General features: G+C 32.2%; 1 protein-coding gene across 1 annotated transcript in view; it reads left to right on the top strand.

Annotated features, from left to right (window-relative positions):
- The window catches only part of LOC111633201, a 30,857-nt gene extending 7,424 nt beyond the window's left edge, over positions 1–23,433 (top strand). Inside the window, exons 2-4 of the mRNA XM_023377739.1 lie at positions 2,496–2,707; positions 22,807–23,021; positions 23,372–23,433. Coding sequence (XP_023233507.1) covers positions 2,496–2,707; positions 22,807–23,021; positions 23,372–23,433 — 489 coding nt within the window. The remainder of the gene's footprint in view (positions 1–2,495; positions 2,708–22,806; positions 23,022–23,371) is intronic.
- Positions 23,434–25,420: the final 1,987 nt, after the last annotated feature.

Here is a 25,420-nt window from a genome sequence, read left to right as displayed (position 1 = left end):
TAGAATTCTTAATAGCGAGGTTGCGGCCGAAGTTTTCATCTCTCAAACGTGAACGCCGAACGTCGAGCGCCGCTATCTTGTAAGCGGCGCTCGACGTTCGACGTTCACGTTTTACAGATGAAAACTTCGGCCGCAAACTCTCCAATAACTAAATCACCATCTTCTACGCAGAAAAAATTGAACAGCATGAAATAATGATGTATATTCTCTCATGAAATTCTACAGAAAGTTTTCTCCTGCTTTAACTTATTCCAGAGATCTTTTTATTTCCAGAAAAATTATTTAGTCTTTGTAAAAGTTTGTTCTGTTCACAAAAGAAACATTTTGACATCTGTCTGTTTGGTACGATACATCTCTCAATTTTAGAAGACCAGAGAAGATAGAATGCAACGATTTCGCCAGCTGAAATAGTTAAAATGTTTTCGTATTATTTATAATTTATTGAAATACTAGTCAAAATATAAAGAAATCTAATTGTTTTAAATAAGGTATAATTTTAGTTGTCGTTTAATATCCTTTTATTTCAAATACTCACCCTAAATGGAAATCTCTTAGTGATTACAAAACATCCTGCAAGTGACAATCTCAATGCCGACTTCCCAAATCTTTTCATAAAATTTAGTATCTGTAATAAAATACTCAATGTAAATACTTTAGATGCAGGCTTTAGATAGCGTAGTTCATGAATTTCTATTTATTTATATAAAAATATGATGTTCTTACTGTTATAATAAATGCATTACTTGTGTATATAGGGTATAACGTGCTCAGGAACTGAATTTATAAAATAAGTAGAGTGAATTAAAATCAAACGTTTTTACATAGATAAATGTAATGAATAAAAAACTTTTCTTACAAAGGAAATTTTTATTCAGAGTGCTTCCAAGTGTTTGGAGAACCCCAATTGACCATTTCCTCTCCTCCAAATTAAAATTTTAGCCATTTTTTCAGAAATCCAACAGGCTGCATGACGGAAACTAATCAGCATTACATAAGATTGCTTTATGGAATCATACGCAATTTATATTCGATCGTGTATAAAGTAAGAGGTCGTGCTTCAACATTAAATCATTCCTGTAGAATTTTTTTTAATTTTATAAATTCAGTTACCGAACTGAGTAGATTGTACAATATTAGCTTGGGTTGAGCAATTTGGAAGTTGTGTTTTATAATAAACACAATAGTTTTATAAAGTTCAAGTTCTTCCACTTCGACAAAGCAAGGTTTATTAGATAGTCTAATCAAGTGACAACAGTGAAAATATCATGCAGAAACGCTCGAAGTGTATTCTTTATTATGCAAATTTTATACTCGTGACGGCTACTAAACACGAACTTCGACTTGTACGTGGTTACAGGAAGGTAATTTAAGTTCTGTACAATTACCAAACTCGTTGGTATTTCACATTTGAGGAAACAGGATCAGTCATGATGCCACGTGTTGTTAAAAATATGATCCTGTGAAAGAGATCCGTGTTTCTAGTGAATCTGTGCGTAGGCCGAAGAAAAGTTTATGACAGTTGGCCTTACAATTTGCTTTGCCGTCATAGCATATTAATGCANCTTATCTGCGAAAACTCTCGCTCAGATGGGAACTGTCTACCCCTCACATATGCCCCTTTCCGCCCGTTCCCACAGAAGAATCCTTGTATGATGATTGGTCGCCGATCGTCACATATAGAAGAAATTTATCAGAATTCGGGGAGTTCATCGACAGACATAGAAGAGTCAGGACTCCATACATATTTGCTCTTAAAGGCCAACGCCTATACTATGAGCCATACAATATACGAAGGATTGAGTCTAGAAATACACCCAGTTAAGTGGATCTCTCCAGAGAAAAGAAGACAGAGAATTCGAGGAGTGAACAAATACTTCATATACAGAGCCGAAGAGTAAAGACAACGATCAGGTTGTATGTTCTTAAATGATTTTGTGAGCTCTCTCTCTCGATCGTGTATCGGTTAGATATAAGTCCATATATCTCTCGACATATAGATTGTAATTTGTAGTCATTGTCTCTTACTACCCTATTATTTGTATTATTTTTATTGATTTATGTTTTAATTAAATTTATTCTTGTTTATTTGTTAAAAGAATGTCTCCTCTAGAGTCTCTGAATCAGATCTATAAAATAATCAAACGCGTGTTTGTCCGCGGATCGGATAATTGACAAACTGGTGTCGGGACCCTGACGTAAGGAAGGTGATATCGCCATCACTGACCCCCACCTTAAAATTCGGCTTAACTAAAGACCTTCCGCCCCTCGTTTCCCTACGTTCGGGAAAGGCCGTTCTTTGGACGACAGAGATTGGTCTCGCCGACTAGTTGCCCGTAAGCGGCGTAGACGAAGATCTACGTCCCCGGCTATCTCACAATTGCAATCATTACCGATTCACTATCTTCTCTCTCTACGACTCGGAGGAAGTCTGTTCATCCTCTGGTCTTTAGTATTCAAAGACTGTTGATTGNGAACGGGCTCTCAATAATGCCAAAATTGCAATCATTACCGATTCACTATCTTCTCTCTCTACGATTCGGAGGAAGTCTGTTCATCCTCTGGTCTTTAGTATTCAAAGACTGTTGATTGAGTCTGATAATGAGTATTATTTTAATTGGACGAGATCTCATTGTAATGACTACGGCAATGATCGGGCGGATCAACTTGCTAAAATGGCGGCNGGTAGGCGTGAGTTTTATAAAACAGTGTAAATGATAACGAATAAAATCTTCATTGAGTTCTACCCTTCTCGAAATAAATGACCTTCCTCTATCTTCCTACTCTCTCCATCTTTCACCACTAAAATTTAATTGCATGAGTGCCCGTCATATACAAGCCACCTTGCCAAATTTCGTTTCTTAACCTTTACCCCATCCTGAGATATTTAGCGAAATAGACACCAACAACCCCCATATACACATACATACATATCCAGGGAATTTTTTTGCTGTTTTCTTTATACTTTCTTGGATTCTAGAGGTCTCGAAACGTGGAGATTTACAAATAACTCCTAGGGTCAAATTCGACACAATTCTTATACTTTCCTTTGTTATGTACTATATACATAACCGGAGGAAAGTAAAATTGAAGTTAATTTATAGAGACGAAAATGTTTTCAAATACTCAGTACTTAATTAAAATGCCTAGCAAATCGATTTTATTTTATGTTCTTATAACTGGACTAAAATTCTCTATTACCATCATTTAAAATATTTGTGTGAAATTCGAAATTCATATAATGTCATAAAAGAAAGCAATCCTTTAAATTTTTAATAAATTTAAATAAAAATTCCTTTAAGTAAAGGAATTTGGACCTACAAAAACGAAATATAAAGTGCATGAGAAATTTATAACTCTTTCGGTTTAACTATAAACATTCTCACAATCAAACCGTGAATAGTTTACTCTTACAGGCAATATTCGTCATATTGTTGTCATTCGATCACCACCTTTAATTTAACCCCACGCCTGCTAAAACGATTGATCACCTGACTAATTTTCCCACCGAAAAAGGTATAAAAGCCCGACACCTTCTCCTCAACGAGGGAATCGCCGAACGTCGAAGTCAGACATCGCCTTCTCCATCGCAGCCCTACACTTTCGTCGCCGATCTATACCTGTGTCACCGATCAGAATCCATAAAGGACGACATTACGGGAAAATATCCCACTAGTATATGAAAAGAGGTATGAACGCTTGTTATTGTAAACTCTCTCTCATCCGCGGAGTCTAAGAAGTTTTGTATAAATTTTATTTAGTTAGTTAGGTTAATAAACTCTTGTTTTGTTTTTTAAATTGTGTCGTTACTCGACTTTGCCAACGTCTTATCGTCGACCCCTCCGACTCTTCTCCACTCGCGTAACGCGTAACCGAACGTTACTACCATCCCTGACAAGAAAGTAGATCACCGACCTGTGGCCAATTTGTGAGCCACGGGAGTGGGGTTTGAATCTAAAAAAATCCCTAGAAACATCACATTTGTAAATGCATATCCAAAATACCTACATAAAAATTCATTATCTAAATATATAAAATTGCTTGTCCTGACTGACTGATTCATCATCGCCCAGAGCAAACCGCTTAAAATTTGGTAGACAGTTAGGGTACGTCATGGAAACGCACACTAAGAAGGGATTTTTCGAAATTCCCCCGCGGGGGGAGAGGGAGACCATTAAGGATTAACCGGAACAATGGCTTCTACTGTACTATTTTATATGTGATTTTTTGTTTTTATCTGCGTTTTAGTAGGGTACGCCATGGCAATGCACACTAAGAAGGGATTTTTCGAAATTCCCCCCGGGGGAGAGGAGTTAGTTTTCATCGAGTACTTAGGTGTATTAAATTAATAACATTTCTTTTTTTTTTAACTCTTTCCGCTCTGTGGGCACTAAGAGAGCCTCTTTTCACAAGCCCATTGTGGGTTCGGCCAGGCCCGCAATGGGACAGCCGGGTAGTGAGGGACGGTGCCCGATATATCCGAACGGACCCACCCCCCGAAAAATTTCTGGGGATTTTTCGACCCGTTCGGATTCGAACCCGGCTCCCCCAGAGCGGTAGGCTGCTGCCTTGACCGCTCGGCCATCCGGCTGCATTAATAATATCTCAGACATTGTTATAAATATTTTTATCTATTTCGATTTTTAAAGTTTTCGAACCGTTTTAAATTCGAATTTGTTATTGCATATTGGTTCGATTATAGAACGATTGTAAACGTCCCAGAAAATTGATCAAATTGAAAATAGTTCGTTTGATTCTCAGCAATTCTCATCACTCTCAGCGGTAGGTGTTATACAGTCGACCCCCTATAACACTGTTGATTTTTTTTCGTTTTATATGAATTCCATGTTGTACGAGTCACTTACATTTTACAAATACGTGAGCCGTTCACAGCCCGGCACGCGTATTTGTAAAGTCTAAGTGACTCGTACAACATGGAATTCATATAAAACGGAAAAATCAACAATGTTATAGAGTTATAGAGTTATAGAGTTATAGGGGTCGACTGTATAACAATTACTATGGTTGTTGAAATACTGAATATAAATGGGGTTTGCTTGCAAAATTTTTGCGGGCGAAGTCGCGGGTAACAGCTAGTTTGTTATAATTTTGCAAAGATAAACAAAAAATGTTTTGAGTAAATTAAATTAATTCAAGAATAATCATTCAGTATTTTCAAGATTATTTATTAATAAAGTAGAAACAGTAATACTACGTATATTGTATTTACGGATCATGTTATAGTTACCTAGAAAGAAGAATCAGTCTTTTTATGAGTGAGGAAAATGATTAAAACGTGTTCGAATTTAAAGAAAAATCTTAAATATATTTCAAAATAAATATCCTGAGATTTAGTACACATTTTTTAACAATTTCTTTAATGAAGAAAAGAATAGAAAAACCACATTCTTTTAGAAATAAAGAAATGTTTTCTGTCGTTCTTAAATAAATACTATTTGATCGAACTTTTTTCTACAGCCCCCCATATACACATACATACATATCCAGGGAATTTTTTTGCTGTTTTCTTTATACTTTCTTGGATTCTAGAGGTCTCGAAACGTGGAGATTTACAAATAACTCCTAGGGTCAAATTCGACACAATTCTTATACTTTCCTTTGTTATGTACTATATACATAACCGGAGGAAAGTAAAATTGAAGTTAATTTATAGAGACGAAAATGTTTTCAAATACTCAGTACTTAATTAAAATGCCTAGCAAATCGATTTTATTTTATGTTCTTATAACTGGACTAAAATTCTCTATTACCATCATTTAAAATATTTGTGTGAAATTCGAAATTCATATAATGTCATAAAAGAAAGCAATCCTTTAAATTTTTAATAAATTTAAATAAAAATTCCTTTAAGTAAAGGAATTTGGACCTACAAAAACGAAATATAAAGTGCATGAGAAATTTATAACTCTTTCGGTTTAACTATAAACATTCTCACAATCAAACCGTGAATAGTTTACACTTACAGGCAAAATTCGTCATATTGTTGTCATTCGATCACCACCTTTAATTTAACCCCACACCTGCTAAAACGATTGATCACCTGACTAATTTTCCCACCGAAAAAGGTATAAAAGCCCGACACCTTCTCCTCATCGGGGGAATCGGCGAACGTCGAAGTCAGACATCGCCTTCTCCATCGCAGCCCTACACTTTCGTCGCCGATCTATACCTGTGTCACCGATCAGAATCCATAAAGGACGACATTACGGGAAAATATCCCACTAGTATATGAAAAGAGGTATGAACGCTTGTTATTGTAAACTCTCTCTCATCCGCGGAGTCTAAGAAGTTTTGTATAAATTTTATTTAGTTAGTTAGGTTAATAAACTCTTGTTTTGTTTTTTAAATGGTGTCGTTACTCGACTTTGCCAACGTCTTATCGTCGACCCCTCCGACTCTTCTCCACTCGCGTAACGCGTAACCGAACGTTACTACCATCCCTGACAAGAAAGTAGATCACCGACCTGTGGCCAATTTGTGAGCCACGGGAGTGGGGTTTGAATCTAAAAAAATCCCTAGAAACATCACATTTGTAAATGCATATCCAAAATACCTACATAAAAATTCATTATCTAAATATATAAAATTGCTTGTCCTGACTGACTGATTCATCATCGCCCAGAGCAAACCGCTTAAAATTTGGTAGACAGTTAGGGTACGTCATGGAAACGCACACTAAGAAGGGATTTTTCGAAATTCCCCCGCGGGGGGAGAGGGAGACCATTAAGGATTAACCGGAACAATGGCTTCTACTGTACTATTTTATATGTGATTTTTTGTTTTTATCTGCGTTTTAGTAGGGTACGCCATGGCAATGCACACTAAGAAGGGATTTTTCGAAATTCCCCCCGGGGGAGAGGAGTTAGTTTTCATCGAGTACTTAGGTGTATTAAATTAATAACATTTCTTTTTTTTTTAACTCTTTCCGCTCTGTGGGCACTAAGAGAGCCTCTTTTCACAAGCCCATTGTGGGTTCGGCCAGGCCCGCAATGGGACAGCCGGGTAGTGAGGGACGGTGCCCGATATATCCGAACGGACCCACCCCCCGAAAAATTTCTGGGGATTTTTCGACCCGTTCGGATTCGAACCCGGGTCCCCCAGAGCGGTAGGCTGCTGCCTTGACCGCTCGGCCATCCGGCTGCATTAATAATATCTCAGACATTGTTATAAATATTTTTATCTATTTCGATTTTTAAAGTTTTCGAACCGTTTTAAATTCGAATTTGTTATTGCATATTGGTTCGATTATAGAACGATTGTAAACGTCCCAGAAAATTGATCAAATTGAAAATAGTTCGTTTGATTCTCAGCAATTCTCATCACTCTCAGCGGTAGGTGTTATACAGTCGACCCCCTATAACACTGTTGATTTTTTTTCGTTTTATATGAATTCCATGTTGTACGAGTCACTTACATTTTACAAATACGTGAGCCGTTCACAGCCCGGCACGCGTATTTGTAAAGTCTAAGTGACTCGTACAACATGGAATTCATATAAAACGGAAAAATCAACAATGTTATAGAGTTATAGAGTTATAGAGTTATAGGGGTCGACTGTATAACAATTACTATGGTTGTTGAAATACTGAATATAAATGGGGTTTGCTTGCAAAATTTTTGCGGGCGAAGTCGCGGGTAACAGCTAGTTTGTTATAATTTTGCAAAGATAAACAAAAAATGTTTTGAGTAAATTAAATTAATTCAAGAATAATCATTCAGTATTTTCAAGATTATTTATTAATAAAGTAGAAACAGTAATACTACGTATATTGTATTTACGGATCATGTTATAGTTACCTAGAAAGAAGAATCAGTCTTTTTATGAGTGAGGAAAATGATTAAAACGTGTTCGAATTTAAAGAAAAATCTTAAATATATTTCAAAATAATTATCCTGAGATTTAGTACACATTTTTTAACAATTTCTTTAATGAAGAAAAGAATAGAAAAACCACATTCTTTTAGAAATAAAGAAATGTTTTCTGTCGTTCTTAAATAAATACTATTTGATCGAACTTTTTTCTACAGCAAGTGTTCAATTCTTCTAATTATATATTTTATTATTGTCACAATGCCGGGCTGCAATTTTTAATCATACCTGAAATTTATTTAACTTAAAATATATGCTTTTCAGTTCAAATTAGTAATGGTTTGCCGCTATACATCATACTTTTCCCTTAACAATAGAATCGTGTCGGTCATTTATCTGATAGCTTTGAAGAGGGGGGAAATTTTTGAATTGAAATAACATGACTTTGCTTCGGAAGTTCACATACAGTTATTCGGGATTTTTGCCAAACAATTTCCAAATCTGGTCTCATCTTTTATCTATCCAACACCGTTCTCGAGTTTAAGGAAAGACAGACAGTGGGCCTTATAAGTCTATTAGCTAATTAGAATAGAATAAGGGGGAAAAGACAAGCTATTATATTATATATTAGGTAATATGCTATAGAAAGAATAACAAAAATTTAAATTTAATTTTTTGTAATTCTTTCTATAGGGCTTTCAAATTATTTTAGAAATTACCTGCACAACTAAAAATACATTTTTATGTTTACGTAAAATACCTTTAACTTGAATTCCAGCTGTAGATCGCAAGCAGCAATTTGACGAATATCTTGAAATGTGTTTTCCATCTGAGATAAAAATAACAAATATTTTATTTAAAATATAAAAAAAAATTAAAGGATAATTATTTCAACTGTTACATACCAAAAAAGCGAAGCAGCAAGCAGAAAGTCCATAGAGGATACAAAAAATGGACAAAATAATCATAAAAAATAATGCCGCGTGTTTAATTATTTCATTGGTGTCTATAAACAAATAGAAGTAATAAGAGAAACTTGTTCCAAAAGTGAGACAAACGTGTATAAATAGTAGTATGTAATTCACTTTATTATTCAATTGTAATATTAAACTCCATAATTGATCGTGTCCTGCCATGATTTGTTCCACTTTTCTTCGTAGATTTGAGTCGTACCTTCGAAGTGATGTTAATTCTGTGGACAAATGTTCAAATTCTTTGATGCAAGTACACAAAATTGTTAGCGCTATTAATAGAATAAAATCTACTGTTCCGAACATCACATTAGTGGACACTTGAAACAATATAGAACAAAAGAATTCCTCGTATATGTAAATTTTATATTTCTGCCAAACGGGGAATAACATAAATAAATTGAATATTATTAAAAAACATTGATTTATTATTACAAGTAGACTTATCAACAGAGACATATAGTTAACTGCTTTGTATATCTTCTGAGTATGGAAAATGTCATGCTTCAATTTTAGATGATAAGACATTTTGTTATGTTTAATAAATGTAAATGTCGAAGCAGTGGAGAATGCCGCGTATAAATATACAAATTTAACTAAAGAAAGCCCACTTCTTGTTAAAGCATAAGGACCGGCACAAGCAGCGATTGTATTTAAACCAGGAATCGCCTGCAATAATTTTATGATAAAGTACAACCATAAAAGAGTCTCTAAAATATGAATGTAGAACTTCTTCAACACATTTTGTACAAAAGTAGATTTTACTGATTGACAATTACAAGGAACGTGAAACTCCAAACCAAAAAGTAAAGCAAGATTGAAGAATGGTTTCGATAAAGTGTTCAAGCAAATTTCTTTCTGGTTTATAAAAGACATATTCGTAGTATCACTTACAGCATGTTAATAGAGAATCAGAATCTTAGTACTTACAAAATTATTGCAGTATTGTATTACTGTTACAAGTATGATGTTTCGTAAGATGGATATTCCATATATTGTATAAACCCCAGTAATAGAAACAAAAGTAAATAAAATGCTTTGTCGTTTCAGTTGCTAAGGAATAGCCATCTTTAAACCATAAATTCAATAAAAATAAATATATAAACAATGGATTTTGACATTTTATTCATTAAACATAAGATGAAAAATGACAATTGGAATTCGATTCGCGTATATTGCATATTATTCAATATTTGAAAAGTTTCTGTTTAAATAGTTACAATTTGCTATGTATATTTAGACTAGAAGTCGGATATAGAAACACTTAATTTGAAAATTAAATCAATGTCCGATGTTATGAAAGTTTAAAATTAAAATCCCTACTGTATAATGAAGATTTTACTTGTTAGCATTTATGGTTTCATCTTCTAAAAAACTTATCTCTATTCTCAAAATTAAGTGTTTTGTCATTTTATATTAATTAAAAATACAAAAAGTTTTTATTTTTTTGTAATAAAAACCGTCATAACAGATTTGATAACAAAATTTCTTAACAAATAACGCAATAATCAAATATTATTTACTTATTATGATTAATAATATATAAGTTATTTTTTAAATAAAATCTAATAACAGCCGGGAAAGTTATACAACTCGTTAGTGGATTTATTAATATAGTGTCTACTAGGGATTGTAAATTTACCGACTTTTTAATTTACCGGTAATTCGGTAAATTAAAATTAAAATACAGGTTCACCGGTAAATTACCGGTAAATTTTTTTCTTGAAAAATAAAATTAAGGTGATAAAAAAATATAAGTCATTATAATTTCCATTTCACATTTTTATTTCAAAGATATCAAATATAAAAAAAATATAAAAATAAAAGTGTTATTCTAAACAAACTATAATAATAAATATAGAAATAAACAGAAATAAAATAATACAAAAAATTAAAAATACAACAGAAATAATATATAGTGCCTAATACCATTTTATTGATTACCATTTTTAAAAAAATTAACTTCTCAAGAAACTTAAATTATTTATAGTCTTATCTCCTAATTTTGATCTAATTTTTGTACAAAATAATCCAGATCCCGAGAATACCCTTTCTGATTCAACACTTGTTGGACGAATGGTCATTAAATTAAAATTAAACAAAAAATATCTCACATAAAATTAATAATGAGGTATATTGTTGTTGCTTACTGTTTTTTTTTTTCAATGTCCTTTTAGCTCTTTTAAATATCTATAAACACAATATTTTCTACATAGAAATTTCTATTATGGATTTTTCATTTACCGAATTACCGGTAAATTTTTGAAATTTACCGGTAAGTTTATCGAATGTTTTTTTTTTTGTCAATTTATCGGTTAACCGGTAAATCGGTAAACCGGTATACAATCCCTAGTGTCTACTTTAAGAGTAGTCGTTTTATGTAAGAAAATTCCAAACATATTTCTGGAATTCTGTGTTCGAAACATTTGAAGCATTATGGAAATATTTTAGCTAGAAGAAAACGCAAAACAAAATTCTATAAACGTTTTCATAAATATGCCTGTTATGTAAATTAATGGAAATGGACTTAAGTTATTAATTAAAACAGATGTTTTCCCCGTGGTTTTTGTATGTACTTTATAAAAATCGCAAAAGTACAAAAATTACAATTAAATATGTAATAAAAGTTTGTTTTTCTATCATAAATGGTTTTATAATATACTTAAAAGGTCTAACGTTGGCAAATAAAACACGTTTATTTTTTTCTAATAAAAAAATTAAACAAAAAATTGCATAACTTTTCTGGTGAAAAAACACTAAGACCAATGGCAAAAACTCAAATTATGTGTGGTGCTATCTGTTATGAGATTTTATTTTAAAAACTTATATTTTTATTAATTATTATAAAATGGCAAAACGCTTAATTCTAACGGAGGAGATGATTTTTAAAGAAACTGTAAATGCTAATAATGAGTAAACTTTATTTAAGATTTAAGTCTGACATTTCTCGAGATACGACCACATCCTCAACCCTAGTCTATCTCCTCGCCCATCGACCGACCTTTAACTACCAAAATGTAAAAACATCAATGTTCCTTATATACAAGCTACCATGTGAAATTTCATTTCCTTATCTTAATCCAATTTTAAGGTATTAAATGAAATAGGCGCCAACGCACACGCACAGACAGATACATATCCCAGGAATTTTGGGGGGTTCAGAAGGTCTTAAAACTTGGAGATTTGCAAAAATTTCGAAGAGTTAAATTTGGCACGATTCCAATATTTTCTATTGTCATATATACATGTACACAATACCTGGGAAAAGGAAAGTAAAATTCTAAACTTAGGTGTACTCATTGTTCACTCGTTTTTCATTAATTATGTTCAACAGTGGATTAAGGCCTGGAGCACAGAATATTGGTGGTTTTTCCTCACAATTTTATGACATCATAAATTAATATTTAATTGTCGCTTTTTAATTATTTAAAAATTATTACATACACCTGAAACTGTAAATTTATTTTTATTTAATTATTTTTTTTTTCACTTTTCGGATTCACCTCAGATAAATTGCTCTACTAAACGTGTTTCTGCAATTATTGCTATCCCAACCGCCTATTTTTTTAAACCAGATACCTTATTAATAATTTTATTGCGTATATTTAATGAAAATTCTACAATAAAATAAATAAAAAATGGTGTCACTTGGGTGAACGTGATATCCACATTCACCAAATATAGTGATAAACATGACAGAATTATCTTTCAACAGAGGTTTATCGTTCAAAAATGAAAACATTTTGTAAAAATCAGTGATGTTACTTGAATAATTTGAAAATAACAACTGCAGCAAAATATACTAATAAGAAATGACTAATAAATAGCTAGCTAATCAATAAGCTCAGTGCTTCAACGGTAATTTTCATACCTAGAATTCAGAGGTAAAGAGTAACACCTGCAACCATTAGTGCTCGTTATCCTATCGTAGAATGCACGCCTCTAAAATAGAGACACGTACCGTAATACGATACTGGACATTCAACAACGAACGATAAACTTATTCGCATATCACACAATAAGGCCGCCCGAGTGAAGACATAAGACTAAACAATCTGTTACATTACATTTGAATGTATTGTCTCATTTTAGTTAATAATTCTACAGTACAATTAAATTTTTGTTTGTAATTCTTCTAATAGGCGAAGAGCGAGATTATATATTAATTTTCACGATCGAAATTCGTATAGAAGAATAAACAAAATCCATGTATGGTTGTATTTAATAGAAATTATTATGTTCATTTTCATCATATTTTAACGGTTTAGTGTATAATGGTAATTAAGTAGGCATATCTCTACTTGTATGCTGAGTGTATTTAAAAAAAAAATTGATATACAGTAGAGACTCGATTATCCGATCCCCGATTAACCGACACCTCGGTTAACCGACCGTCCTAGTCGGCAAATTTCAAATGTCCGTTAGTGATGTGGCGCTACAATATTTGGCTATGTCTTGGCTACTTTAATATTATTTTTACGTGTTTTAGCTGGCAACACTCATTCGACCATGAAAGGGAGCCAGTATTTAAATGAGGCTTAATTTTCTAATTTTAATTAACGATACAATAGCGACGATTATTATTTTAAAAAATTTTTGTTAGGCTTAACATCGATGAAAATTCAACGCGAAGTAGGTTAATAGCGATATACTAATATACTAATTACATGGGATATAATAATATACTACACTAATAATGGATTTTTTCATACTTTTTGGTTATCCGACTTTTCAATTATCCGACCAACCCCAGTCCCCAATTGAGTCGGATAATCGAGGCTCTACTGTATATGTAATTAATGCATCACATGGTTATTGAATATGTACTAAATCGGGAAACATTATAACTTTTTACCTTCTTCAGTTGTTATTCGTAATTTAGTAATCTTTAGTTCTTAGGGATCTTTGTTAACAATAATATTTAGTAATTAAACCACTGTCTTCTACACAGAAGATTTTATCGTCATGCAATGATGTGCGTTTTCTTATGAAATGTTAGGAAAAACTTTGTCATACTTTAATGGAATATCTCACCATAGTTCTTTATATTTTTTCCAAATTATTTCAATCATTATACAGCTTTGTTCTGTTAACAAAGAAAGTACCTTGGCATCCTCCGTTTGGGTGCGATATATCTCTCAATTTCAATAGTCCAGAGAACACAGAATGCAACGATTTGCCCAGCTGAAATAATTAAAATGTACTTATAATTCATGATTTATTGAAATACTAGTCTAAGCACCCGACATTGTTTGCAAAATGAAATGTTATAACTAGAAAGAATTTAATCGTCCGATAATTATACATAACGCATACAGGTATTGTACTTCTACACAAAACATTGGACTACAAATGAATACCGAATCACAATATATATATTCTCAATATATAATATAAATAGAATCCATATTGACGAAAGTTTATCTCAGATTTTGTTTCCCTATCAATGATATTATCTTTTAAAACCCACGGTTTCGCTCGACGTTAGTGCCTGACGGTTACGCGCGGGTTAGTGCCAGACTAAGGCACCGTATAAGGGACATTAATGTTATTAAATATTGGTGGTTAAAAATCGAGGGGATAGAGAGATAGAGATGGTTCATGCATCATATCTTGAGAAAGGTCGAACTTAATGAAGATTTTATAAGTTATTAGTATTTATAACTTTTTATAAAACTCACCTCTACCCTCGAAATTAAACTTTTTGCCATTTGATAATAATTAATAATATTAAAAGTTTTTTAATGATAAAATATCATAACAGATGGCGCCACACACAATTTATTTATTAACAGCATGATTTATAATATAAAAGTTATTTTTTAAATAAAATCTCTTAACAGCCAATAAAGTTATATAACTCATTGCCAGAATTTTTTTACAATTTTGGAATCAGTGAATTTCCAAACTTAAAGATTTGCAAAAGACTCAGAGGATCAAATTTGACACAATTGTAATATTTTCCATTGTTATGTATACGTAACAGCCTGGAAAGTAATAAAGAAACGTAAACTGATTGGATTGGAGGCATTCGGCTGAAAAATCAAAAGTTGTGATGCATTGATCAAGCTATATTTTTGGCATGCTGTAAAAATATTAACTTTTATACATTCATTTTATGAAAATAAATTGCATTTTCGAAAAATAAAATTACATATTTACGTCCCTAACATGAATCTATACCCTTTACATTAATTTTCCATAACCAAACTAACTTACAATTCAGGAACGGCCAACTTGGAGGAAAACATTCGTTATATTAAACAAACTTAACACTCTGTTTAATTAATTTAACGGTAATTAATGTTTGTTTTATTACAAAAAGAAACTTAAAAAAATCATGTTCGAAAAATTACTTAATAAAGATGAATCCTGCCACGGAATAATATGTAAAAAAAAAAACTGAAGTACAGTAGAGCCTCGATTATCCGACCCCCGATTAACCGACACCTCGGTTAACCGACCGTCCTAATCGGCAAATTTCAAATGTCCGCTAGTGATGTGCGGCTACAATATTTGGCTATGTCTTGGCTATTTTAATATTATTTTTACGTGTTTTAGCTAGCAACACTCATTCGACCATGAAAGGGAGCCAGTATTTAAACGAGGCTTAATTTTCTAATTTTAATTAACGATACAATAGTGACGATTATTATTTTTAAAAATTTTTGTTAGGCTTAACATCGATGAAAATTCAACGCGAAGTAGGTTAATAGCGATATACTAATATACTAATTACATGGGATATAATAATATACTACACTAATAATGGATTTTTTCATACTTTTCGGTTATCCGACTTTTCAATTATCCGACCAACCCCANTTAATAGCGATATACTAATATACTAATTACATGGGATATAATAATATACTACACTAATAATGGATTTTTTCATACTTTTCGGTTATCCGACTTTTCAATTATCCGACCAACCCCTGTCCCCAATTGAGTCGGATAATCGAGGCTCTACTGTACTATTTTTCGTACAATACAGAAAATGTATTTAATTATTTTTTTAATTCAGAAAAATAGAACTTTTTATTTGATATTGAAATTACTTTCAAATACTCACCCTAAATGGAAATCGCTTAGTGATGAGGAAACAACCTGCCATTGAGAGTCTCAAGGCCACATTACCAAATCTTTTCATAAAATTCAGAATCTATAATAAAAATTGGCATAAAAACCAAAAAGAAAGTTTCACCTGGGAAATGTATCTATTATTCTACATTTATTTATATAAAAATTTTATATCCAGACTGCAAGTGTTAAAGATGTTTGTACACAATAAGCTGTGTATATTGTGTAGTGCTTAATTTTGTTATTTCAATACTAAAAATAAAAATTAATTTATATATATAAAAATGTTTTCGAATTTGCAGATGTAAGGGGAATTGATGCTAATATTGGTGGTAAAAGCCAATGGGTGGAGAGATAAAGGGGTGTTATATGTTATATGTTGTATCTCAAGTGGGGTATGACTTAAAAAAAATTAAACTCGTTATTACTATTTACAATTTTTTCTATATAAAATTCATTCGTACTCTAAAAATTAAGATAATTGCTATTTTATAATACTAGTATAAAATAATTTTTATAATAAAATCTCATAACAGGTGTCGTACACAACTTTATTTATTACGATTAATAATATAAAAGTTATTTTTTTTAAATAAAATCTTATCATAATTGAAAAGTTAAATAGATTTTTTATATAAGAAATAAAATTTTCGTTTTGGCATCAATTAAAAATATTTAAAAATGGCTTAATGAAAATTTTTTTAAACTAAAATATATGTTATTTCATTTATATCTGCGTTTTATTTCTTTTATATATTTTATGTTCATCTCGTATTTATATACGAGTAATGTTCAAAGACTTTCAGGAGTGAGCATTATTAAAAGAATATAAGAAAAAGTCCAGCAATTATTTGCCTAGCTTTCTTGGCAACATTTGCAATTTTGGTGGCATCATCTCTTATTATATTTTATTTAAATACTTTTTGTATTTTTGATTATTATATGATGTCAAAAAGCTTAATTTTGAGAGTAGGAATCGATTTTATAAAGATTGTAAATTCTAATAACCAGTAAAATCGTTGTTAAATCAGACCCTACTCGAGATATGATATTCAAGCCCCATTTATGTACCACTCCTCGGAGTTTAACCACTAAAATTTAATAGCATCAATTACCCAATTCACAAAACTCCCTACATAACTTCAGAAATTTTTGACAAAAAGCACAGGAGTTATTAATCTTCAAAGAGGGTGAACAAAATCGTTCCACACACACACTAACATTCATACATACAGAAAAAAAAACCAGAATTTTTTTTTCATTTCTCGATTTCTTGACGTTTCAAGTTTCCTTGAATACAAAAATGTAAAAATCGGGAGATTAATTTTGACTGATCGCCATACTTTCCCTCTGTTATATATAAAAGAGACAAAGAAAAAAAATTTTAGAAATCAGCTATTTCTGTTTCTCTTATATCAGTTCAATAATGTTCATCACTTTTTATAACAACCATCCCAAGCCCACAATGGTGCCTGGATGGTGTGGAACTGGGTCAGACATACCAGACAAACGACTCCCAAAAAATTCCTCGGGTTTTTTCGACCCGTTTGGATCCCCATAGCGGTAGGCTTCACCTTGACCTAAGGCCATTACATACAATTTCTGTAATAATATAATGGCCTAGTATAAAAAGTAGTTACAAAATGTTAAATTTATACATTCGTCGAAGTAAACGATTTTTTAAACATTTTTGCTAAGCTTAAATCATTTCATAAGCATTTATACATTTTAATTTTGCAGTCGGAGTAATGATAAATGTTTTTTTATTATCATATAAATTATAAGAATTAATTATTCTTGTTTTGTAAATATTTCTTTCCAATTATTTAAAACATTACATTAAAATAAAATACCTTTAACTTGAATTCTAGCTGTAGATCACAAACAGCAATTTGACGAATATCTTGAAATGTGTTTTCCATCTGAGATAAAAATGACAAATATTTTATTTAAAATATAAAAAAAAAATTACGAGATAATTATTTCAATTCTTACATACCGAAAAAGCGAAGCAGCAAGTAAAAAGTGCATAGAGAATACACATGATCGACAAAGTACTAATGAAAAGTAAGGACAAGCCTTTGATTATTTCCTTGGTATCTATAAACAGATAGAAGTAATAAGAGAAACTCGTTCCAAAAGTTAGAAAAACGTGTACAGAAGCAAACATATAATTCATTTTATTATTCAACTGTGAGATTAGTACCCATAATTTATCGTGACGTGACATGATTCGTTCCACCTTCCATCGTACATTTGATTCGTACCAACGAAGTGATGTTAATTCTGTAGATAATTGTTCAAATTCTTTGAAGCAAGAATATCCAATTATTACTGTCATATAGAGAATAAAAAATACTTCTTCCATTATTATAGTACTGCACAGTTGAAATATTACAGAGCAATATACTTCCTCGTATTTGTAAGTTTTAACTTTGTACCAAATTGGGAATAACATGAAGAAATTACATACCGTTACAAATCCTACATGGATTATTAAAGATACACATAAGAATAGAGATAGTATGTCAATTACTTTGTGTAATATTTGACTTTGAAAGACGGCATGCCTCAGTTTTACATTTAGAAATATTTTGTTATGTTTAATAAACGAAAATGTCGAAGCGGAGAAGAATGCCGCGTATACATATACCATCTTAACTAAAGAAAGTCCACTTCTTGTTAAATTATAAGGACCGATACAAGGAGCGATTGTATTTAAACCGGGAACTGTTTGCCATAATTTTAAAATAAAATATATCCATAACAAAGATTCTATTATTTGAATCTGCAGCTTTTTCAACACCTTCTGTATATAAGAAGGTTTTCTTAGTTGACAATTACAAGGAATATATAACTCCAAACCAAACACTAAAGCAAGATTGAAAATAGGTTTCCATAAACAGTTAAAACAAATTTCTTTCTGGTGTATACGAGGCATCTTTACGCTTTCACTTAAAGATTTGTATGATCCACTATCGAGAGTGTGACGCGTGATTTAATTATCTCCAGTATATATGAAACATTAAATGACCTTTATGTTTATACTTCATCATAAATAAATTTTTGATGTTTATATAGGAAAATACAGATTATAAATATGCATTTTATTCAATGAACAAACAAGCACGATATTTACTAAAAATATTTATTAGGCCTACACGCTTTTAACTACAAAATATCTAAATGAATTTAAAATTTCATGATTAATTTTAGTTTTATTCAGAAAAATTATTTTAAAATTATAATGTCTTAAAAATTAGCAATGTTAATTTACTGGGATAATTTGAAAATAACGTATGCAGCAATATAAAACTTCTTTGATAGTAAACTTTACATCAGTTTAATTATAGTAAATAATTACTTAGTATACTCAGATGTTGGAATTACTACCACTGTATGTTGGTATCATAAACTGGAGCTAAATCGAGTGTGGTGCTAAATTGCAGTACCTCAATTATATTTTAAAATGTTTGCCATCAAGGAATACTTCATTTTCTGATAACATTATCGCTTGCAACGCAAAATTGTACCTTTTGTACTTTACTAATATTAGAAAGGTTTTTATATTTATTTGATTTTTACATAGTTCTCTTATAAATTACATAATATAGAGATTTGACTACATTTTGTGGACGTGGGAAGCACAGTTTCCAGTACAGTTTGAGTAGCAATCAGTTCGAAAGAAAAATCTGAAACATAGCACCCTCTCTATCTTCAACGAAGAAGTGTACATAAAAAAGTATACTTTAAAAAAATTCATACCATTTCTCCAGAAACATCACTCAGATGGTCTGTATGTCCTATGCCATAGGACCTATGGCAAGACTTCTCAGTTGCGCAGTATGGAAAGCTATGACGAATATGCAGTGCGTTACGTCAGAAAAAAAAAACAATGCATCACACCTGAAACAAGAAAATAGATAATTTCTTTAAAATGAAGGAAGCTAAAACAATGCAACCAGTCCAAACTCCACGATTTGAGACTTCCTGAATCAAAAAAGTCAAAAGTACAGAATTCCGTGAACGTGTGTGTGTTGGAATACATTTCGTTTATTTCAAAATAGGTTAATTATTAAGAAACGACATTTGACATGGTAATTTGTATGTAAATGGCGTTGATGTCATTATATTTTGACAGTTAAAGATGGAGGGTGTGCAGAGCTAAAGGATCACGTTTTATATTTCTAGTTGAGTCGGACTTACTGATGATTAAACTTGTTATTAGCATTTAAAAGTTTTTAAAATAAAACTCAGCATTGACCTCAAAATTGGTTTTACTATTTTATAACAATTAATAAAATTATTTTAGCTCTTTCCCAATCCACTATGATCTCTGTCTGGTTTGTTATAACATACGTTGCTAGTGCTGTTACTGGCTGCTAGTTCTGTACATTCCTTTTATGCTCTTTTGTCCTTTCTTTCAATGACCTCCCTGTGGATTCGATGTAGTATAACTCTTTTTGTCGCCTTTCGTCTAATATTGGTATTCTATAATCTCCTAGTATTAGGTTCTGGTATATGTCTTTCTTGTCTGTATGAAGCATTTGATATATTGTTAAATTCCTTTTAAAAATTATCTTTTTGTTTGTTGCTGCTCCTATTTTTTTGTAAATTTTGCTATATGAAGAAGATGAAACTAAAAGAATGAGGTTACATAATAATACTAGATTTAATAATATAAAAGTTATTTTTTAACCAAATTTCATAACAGATACTTCCACAGACAATTTTAATTTATTGCTAATATATCTTAACATTTTTCGCCATGAAAGTCACGCAGCTCGTACCTAAAGTTTTTATTATTGTCCTTACATGTTATTTACAGAACTTTCTTTTATTCTTTCCACATTTTAGGAGCTAAGAGTGCCATTTAATAAAGGATATTGTATATTCCAGCAAGGTCCTATCTTCATCTTCCAGTAATTCCTATTGTACTCTTAGCCGAACCACGACTGGTATAGTAAAAATTCCTTTTTATTGTTTGAAAATTATGATTTGATGATAGTTCATCGATATGTATTGCATGGCCATTTGAAGAGCAAAACAACTCATTCAGTAATACCCAAATACTGAAAAGTTCTGAATTTAATTTTTTTGGAAAAATAAGTGAATCTATTTTCTATAAAGAGGTTCTATAAATACATATTAAATATATTTGGCAACCTGTTGCACGACTTTTCAGTCATTCATAATTTACAGTTAGAATTATGTAGTGTCATCTATTAACAGATTTTATTAAAAAATTAACTGTTACTTTGGTAGCATCATTTACAAGTAAATTTAATGAATGAGATGCATAAAGTACAAAAAAGCTCTAGAATTTATTTTTCTTAAATATACAATTGTCATAAAAATTTGTCTTTCCACTTCTTTCCCAATACTACAAATATTCAAGTACGAAGTAACCGGTTTCAACTTATTTCTACTTAAGAAGTTAAATGATTAAGTGATTAGGGACATAAATAAAACCCTGCTGAAAGAGCCGAAATTTTACTTAACCGAGTACGGTGGGGACTGATTTCTTCATAATATTAGATAAGAAGGACAGAAATTATTTTTCTAGTTCAATGAGAGTGATTTTGGAAATTTCAGTAAACCCTGGTTCTAAAACAAATTAGTTAGAAAACAAACGACAGACAATCTATTAAGTTTAACATATTTAGATTTTTATAGCTATGGCGAGAAACGTCTAAAATCTACAATAACCCTGTCGCCTCCTTTGAGGTATACTAGTGATGCGACAAAAGAGGCATTTGACATTGACCGGTATCGGCACTCTCGGGATTTGGCAGCCCACGTGCATGCACCTACCACGACCGTCTCTGATTACTTATCAATACCATTAGTCACTTGTACGCAGCTATGTACGTCCATTAGTCACTTGTAGGCAGCTATTTAACTAAGATTTAAAAAGTAAAGAATATTTTGTTATTTTTATGTACGTTTCTTTACAAAGCTATATATACTGTAATTATAATTTTCTTTAAAAGTATATTAATACGATTGAAGAATATTTTGTAGCAGGTACGTACTGTACATTTACCACACGTTTTATTATTTTATTTTTAGTTTTAGCCCTTATATTGTGGCTAGCGATTCGGAATGTAATTGTGATGTTAAAAATACATTTAGAGAAGTCTGCGGTTTTTACTGGCTTGTCGAACAAACGATACGAATGGACCCTAGATCATCATTGACGCGCAATTAACTGATTTTCCCTGGATGTCGGCTTCTTACAGAAACATAGCTTCCCTATCATCAAATGTCATGGCACGCCACTGCTGTTTTAAATAAAAGTGCATACCACGGCCATTTTTTAATGCTCCCTTCAGTGGCCATTGTTCTTAGGTTTGACTATATACTTAATCGGGGCTTGCTGCCCCTAATCTTTCTATAGTATTATTTTAAAATTTCTAAGGAAAATTTTGTTAAATTGTTAAAAACACCTCCCGGAAAGGTACCCCACATAGGCAGATCGCCTAAGTGTTGCGTTGCCATAACTTAACAAACAAACTGAAACATAGTATAAAAGTCACTTTACAATTCATTTTCTGTTACACTTCGGGATAAAATAAAATCCGAGGAGGACCACGACGCAATCGATCTATATTTTGAGGCATATGGAGGCAGTCAGCACCTTGTAAGAGATGTTGAAAATTCCTCCTCGAACTTTTTGATTCAGTTTGCGGTCGCGTGTTTGCACCTCACCAAAGGGCTAGCCACGTGGAGTTTTCCGGGTTTTCTTCACTTGTCTAATACCAAAATAGAGGCTAGTTTCCTATAGAAAGTCCTGGCACGCAATACCCATTGGTAGATCACTCATGTATTACATTGCCTTATCCAACTATTGCGTATAGAAAAACATTTTAATTTTTCTGTTTTAAATGTAGTATATTTAGATTATTTCTTTATTTATTTCCAGAAAGATCAACATGGCATTAGAAGTGCACATGGTTGTATCCATCGTCTTCCTTACTGTAGGTTCCGTAATGGTATTTGTAGGATTGGTTCTATATTGCTTGATCAAACCCGAACTTTACGATGGATTAGTGATGGCGGAAGTTCCTTCACCGATATTTCCAACCGCACCTTCTTCTTCAGATTCGGAATTAATGTGCTATAGCCCCACTTGGAAAGGTATTAAAATATATAAGGGTCCTTTCGTTAAACTTGTAAAACTTGTCTTTTATTTTTATTAAATTTTATTTTTCATGTTATTGTTTTCCTACAAACTTCCAACTGTTTAAAATTATATTTGGCTCATTAAATTTAAATATTTTTGTTTCGTTATGAATCGGGTACATTTTTTTCTGTTTTCGTCATCCGTCATAACTGTTATAAACATTATTATTAATTATAAATTCATCAAAAAATGCGCAACTTTAATAAATATCGAATTTGTAAACATTTAATATAAAATTTAATTAGTTTTATTAAATATAAACATTTATGTACAAATTTAATTGTTGAAGTAATTATGATTCTAGAGTACGCAAAACGAGTACGTGTATTTTTGGGTTTATTTAAATTCGTCTGGTATGCCTTTTAGTGGCGAATATTCGTTATTTCGCGGTGAAAGTTGTTAGCAGTAGAACACTGGATGAAATACAGTGTAAATGTCTGCAGAATATAAGTTGTTTTGGCCAGTTATAGTCGTTTAAACAGCCTTCAATTAAAAACACGAGAACTCACTGTCGTTGTTCTATATGCTTTTTAAACGAATCTCGAATAGTGTCGAAGTAGCCGTCCGTAAATTGGGATGGAAAGTCAAGTCCAGTCGTTTAAGTCGTAGCCGGGTGAAAGGTCAATTCCTGGTGAGTGTCATATTCGGGTGAAAGGTCACTCCCGAGTGGCGATGTTACATTCGGTAGAAAGTCGAAGTCTGCGCAAGAAGGCCTGGCCAGAAGAGAGGTTTATGTCTTCCAGCAGCAAAACAACCTTTTCCACCAAGGCCTTTTACGCTCGGCGGACTCTACCACCATTTCTTCGGACTCCTTTCTATCCAGTGCGGTCTCCACCGTCCATTCCGGAACTTCCGGATATCGCCGCTCCAGATATTGGACGAGAGACGAGGCGGTGTCGTCCGGAGTTACGACCACCACCCATTTGACGTCCAGTGTATGACACTTCTCCTCCGGATCTTTCGGAAGCACCCTTATGACACCTGGCCAAGACCAGGCGTCATCCTCGGACTCTGCATTGTCCGAGATATGCAACTTCTTCAACTCTCTGAAATTCTCCATTCTGCAAAGGAAAATGAGAGAATTAATTGAGAAGTATTCCTATTCTAATGCAAAAATGATTAATTCCTGTTAGAAAAGAATATTATAATAAAATAATTTTAATCTTTTCAACGATTTTTAATGTTTGATAGAGGAATTAGTTTATAAAAATTGTACTATTCTGTTGACTGCCGTAACACAAAACAACTGCGAAAATAGTGGAATGAACTCGAATTATTTTAATTAATTAAGATTCAGACGAATTTCATATGGTATATTAATATATATACGAATGAAATTTATAAACTATAGCGAGGAATAACAGATTTTAAAGTAGGCTATTTATTAATTTTTATATTGCTTTAACAATTCCATTGGAAAATTAACAATGGAAAGATGCGATTCCTCCGAAAGAAACCGATCAATTCTTATCGAAACCCATCGCCGCCAACTGTGATATTTTGCTGATCAAATTTAAAGAGTATTTAAATCTACAAAGATCATAGTGTAAACTTACATTACTTTAAACAATCCCTGCAAACGAAGCAAAACTAAAAAAAGCACTCGCATTAAACAATCGCACAAGTCAACAATAGATTCTCTCTCAACAACGAGAAAATTTTATTGTTGCATAGTGACTCGATTTAATGTTAAAAATTTGGATTTTGCGGCGAATCCTGTGATTTCCGTGTCTGTCTTTCTAAAGGGATCATTTTGACGGATCATTGCAATAGTTTGTCTCACGGGGCGGACAGTTAAACAAAATCAAATTTGACCATGAAATTTTAATTTTCTAAATAAAAAGTTTAGTTCCAAATTTTTGTATAAGGAAATATTAGCTGAAATTTGCATCTGGGATGCATATAATGGAGTTTGGAGTTGTCACGTGATACAGCAATGACGTTATGTTTCGTATTACGTAATTCATCTCTTTAATACGATCCGATTTTCGTAATAAACCAAACCTGCGGTATTCACGGGATAAGGCATTGAATGGAAAAAGTTTATTTGAAATTTAATATCTATTAAAAGTTACTTGTCGTGTGGACTTTTATAAAACTCCTAAAAGGTCATGTTTTATCGTTGTTGTTTGTTAAATTACGGCAACGCAACACTTGGGCGATCTGCCTAGTGGAAATGCCTTCCGGGAGGTATTTAAGGATAACTGGCTTCTATTTAGGCGTTATAAACCCAGAAAACTCCACGTAACCATCCCGTCCCGGCCAGGCGCAAATCCACGACCGAACTCCCAGTATTTGGGGAACAGAACCGCTTGGCCACTGGTGGGCCGGGCATGTTTTAGTAAGCCCATTA

Source organism: Centruroides sculpturatus, unplaced genomic scaffold, assembly GCF_000671375.1.
Source record: "Centruroides sculpturatus isolate CEXI.00-Female unplaced genomic scaffold, Cexi_2.0 scaffold127, whole genome shotgun sequence".
NCBI lineage: Eukaryota > Metazoa > Arthropoda > Arachnida > Scorpiones > Buthidae > Centruroides > Centruroides sculpturatus.
This window is presented reverse-complemented; position numbering and strand designations above follow the sequence as displayed.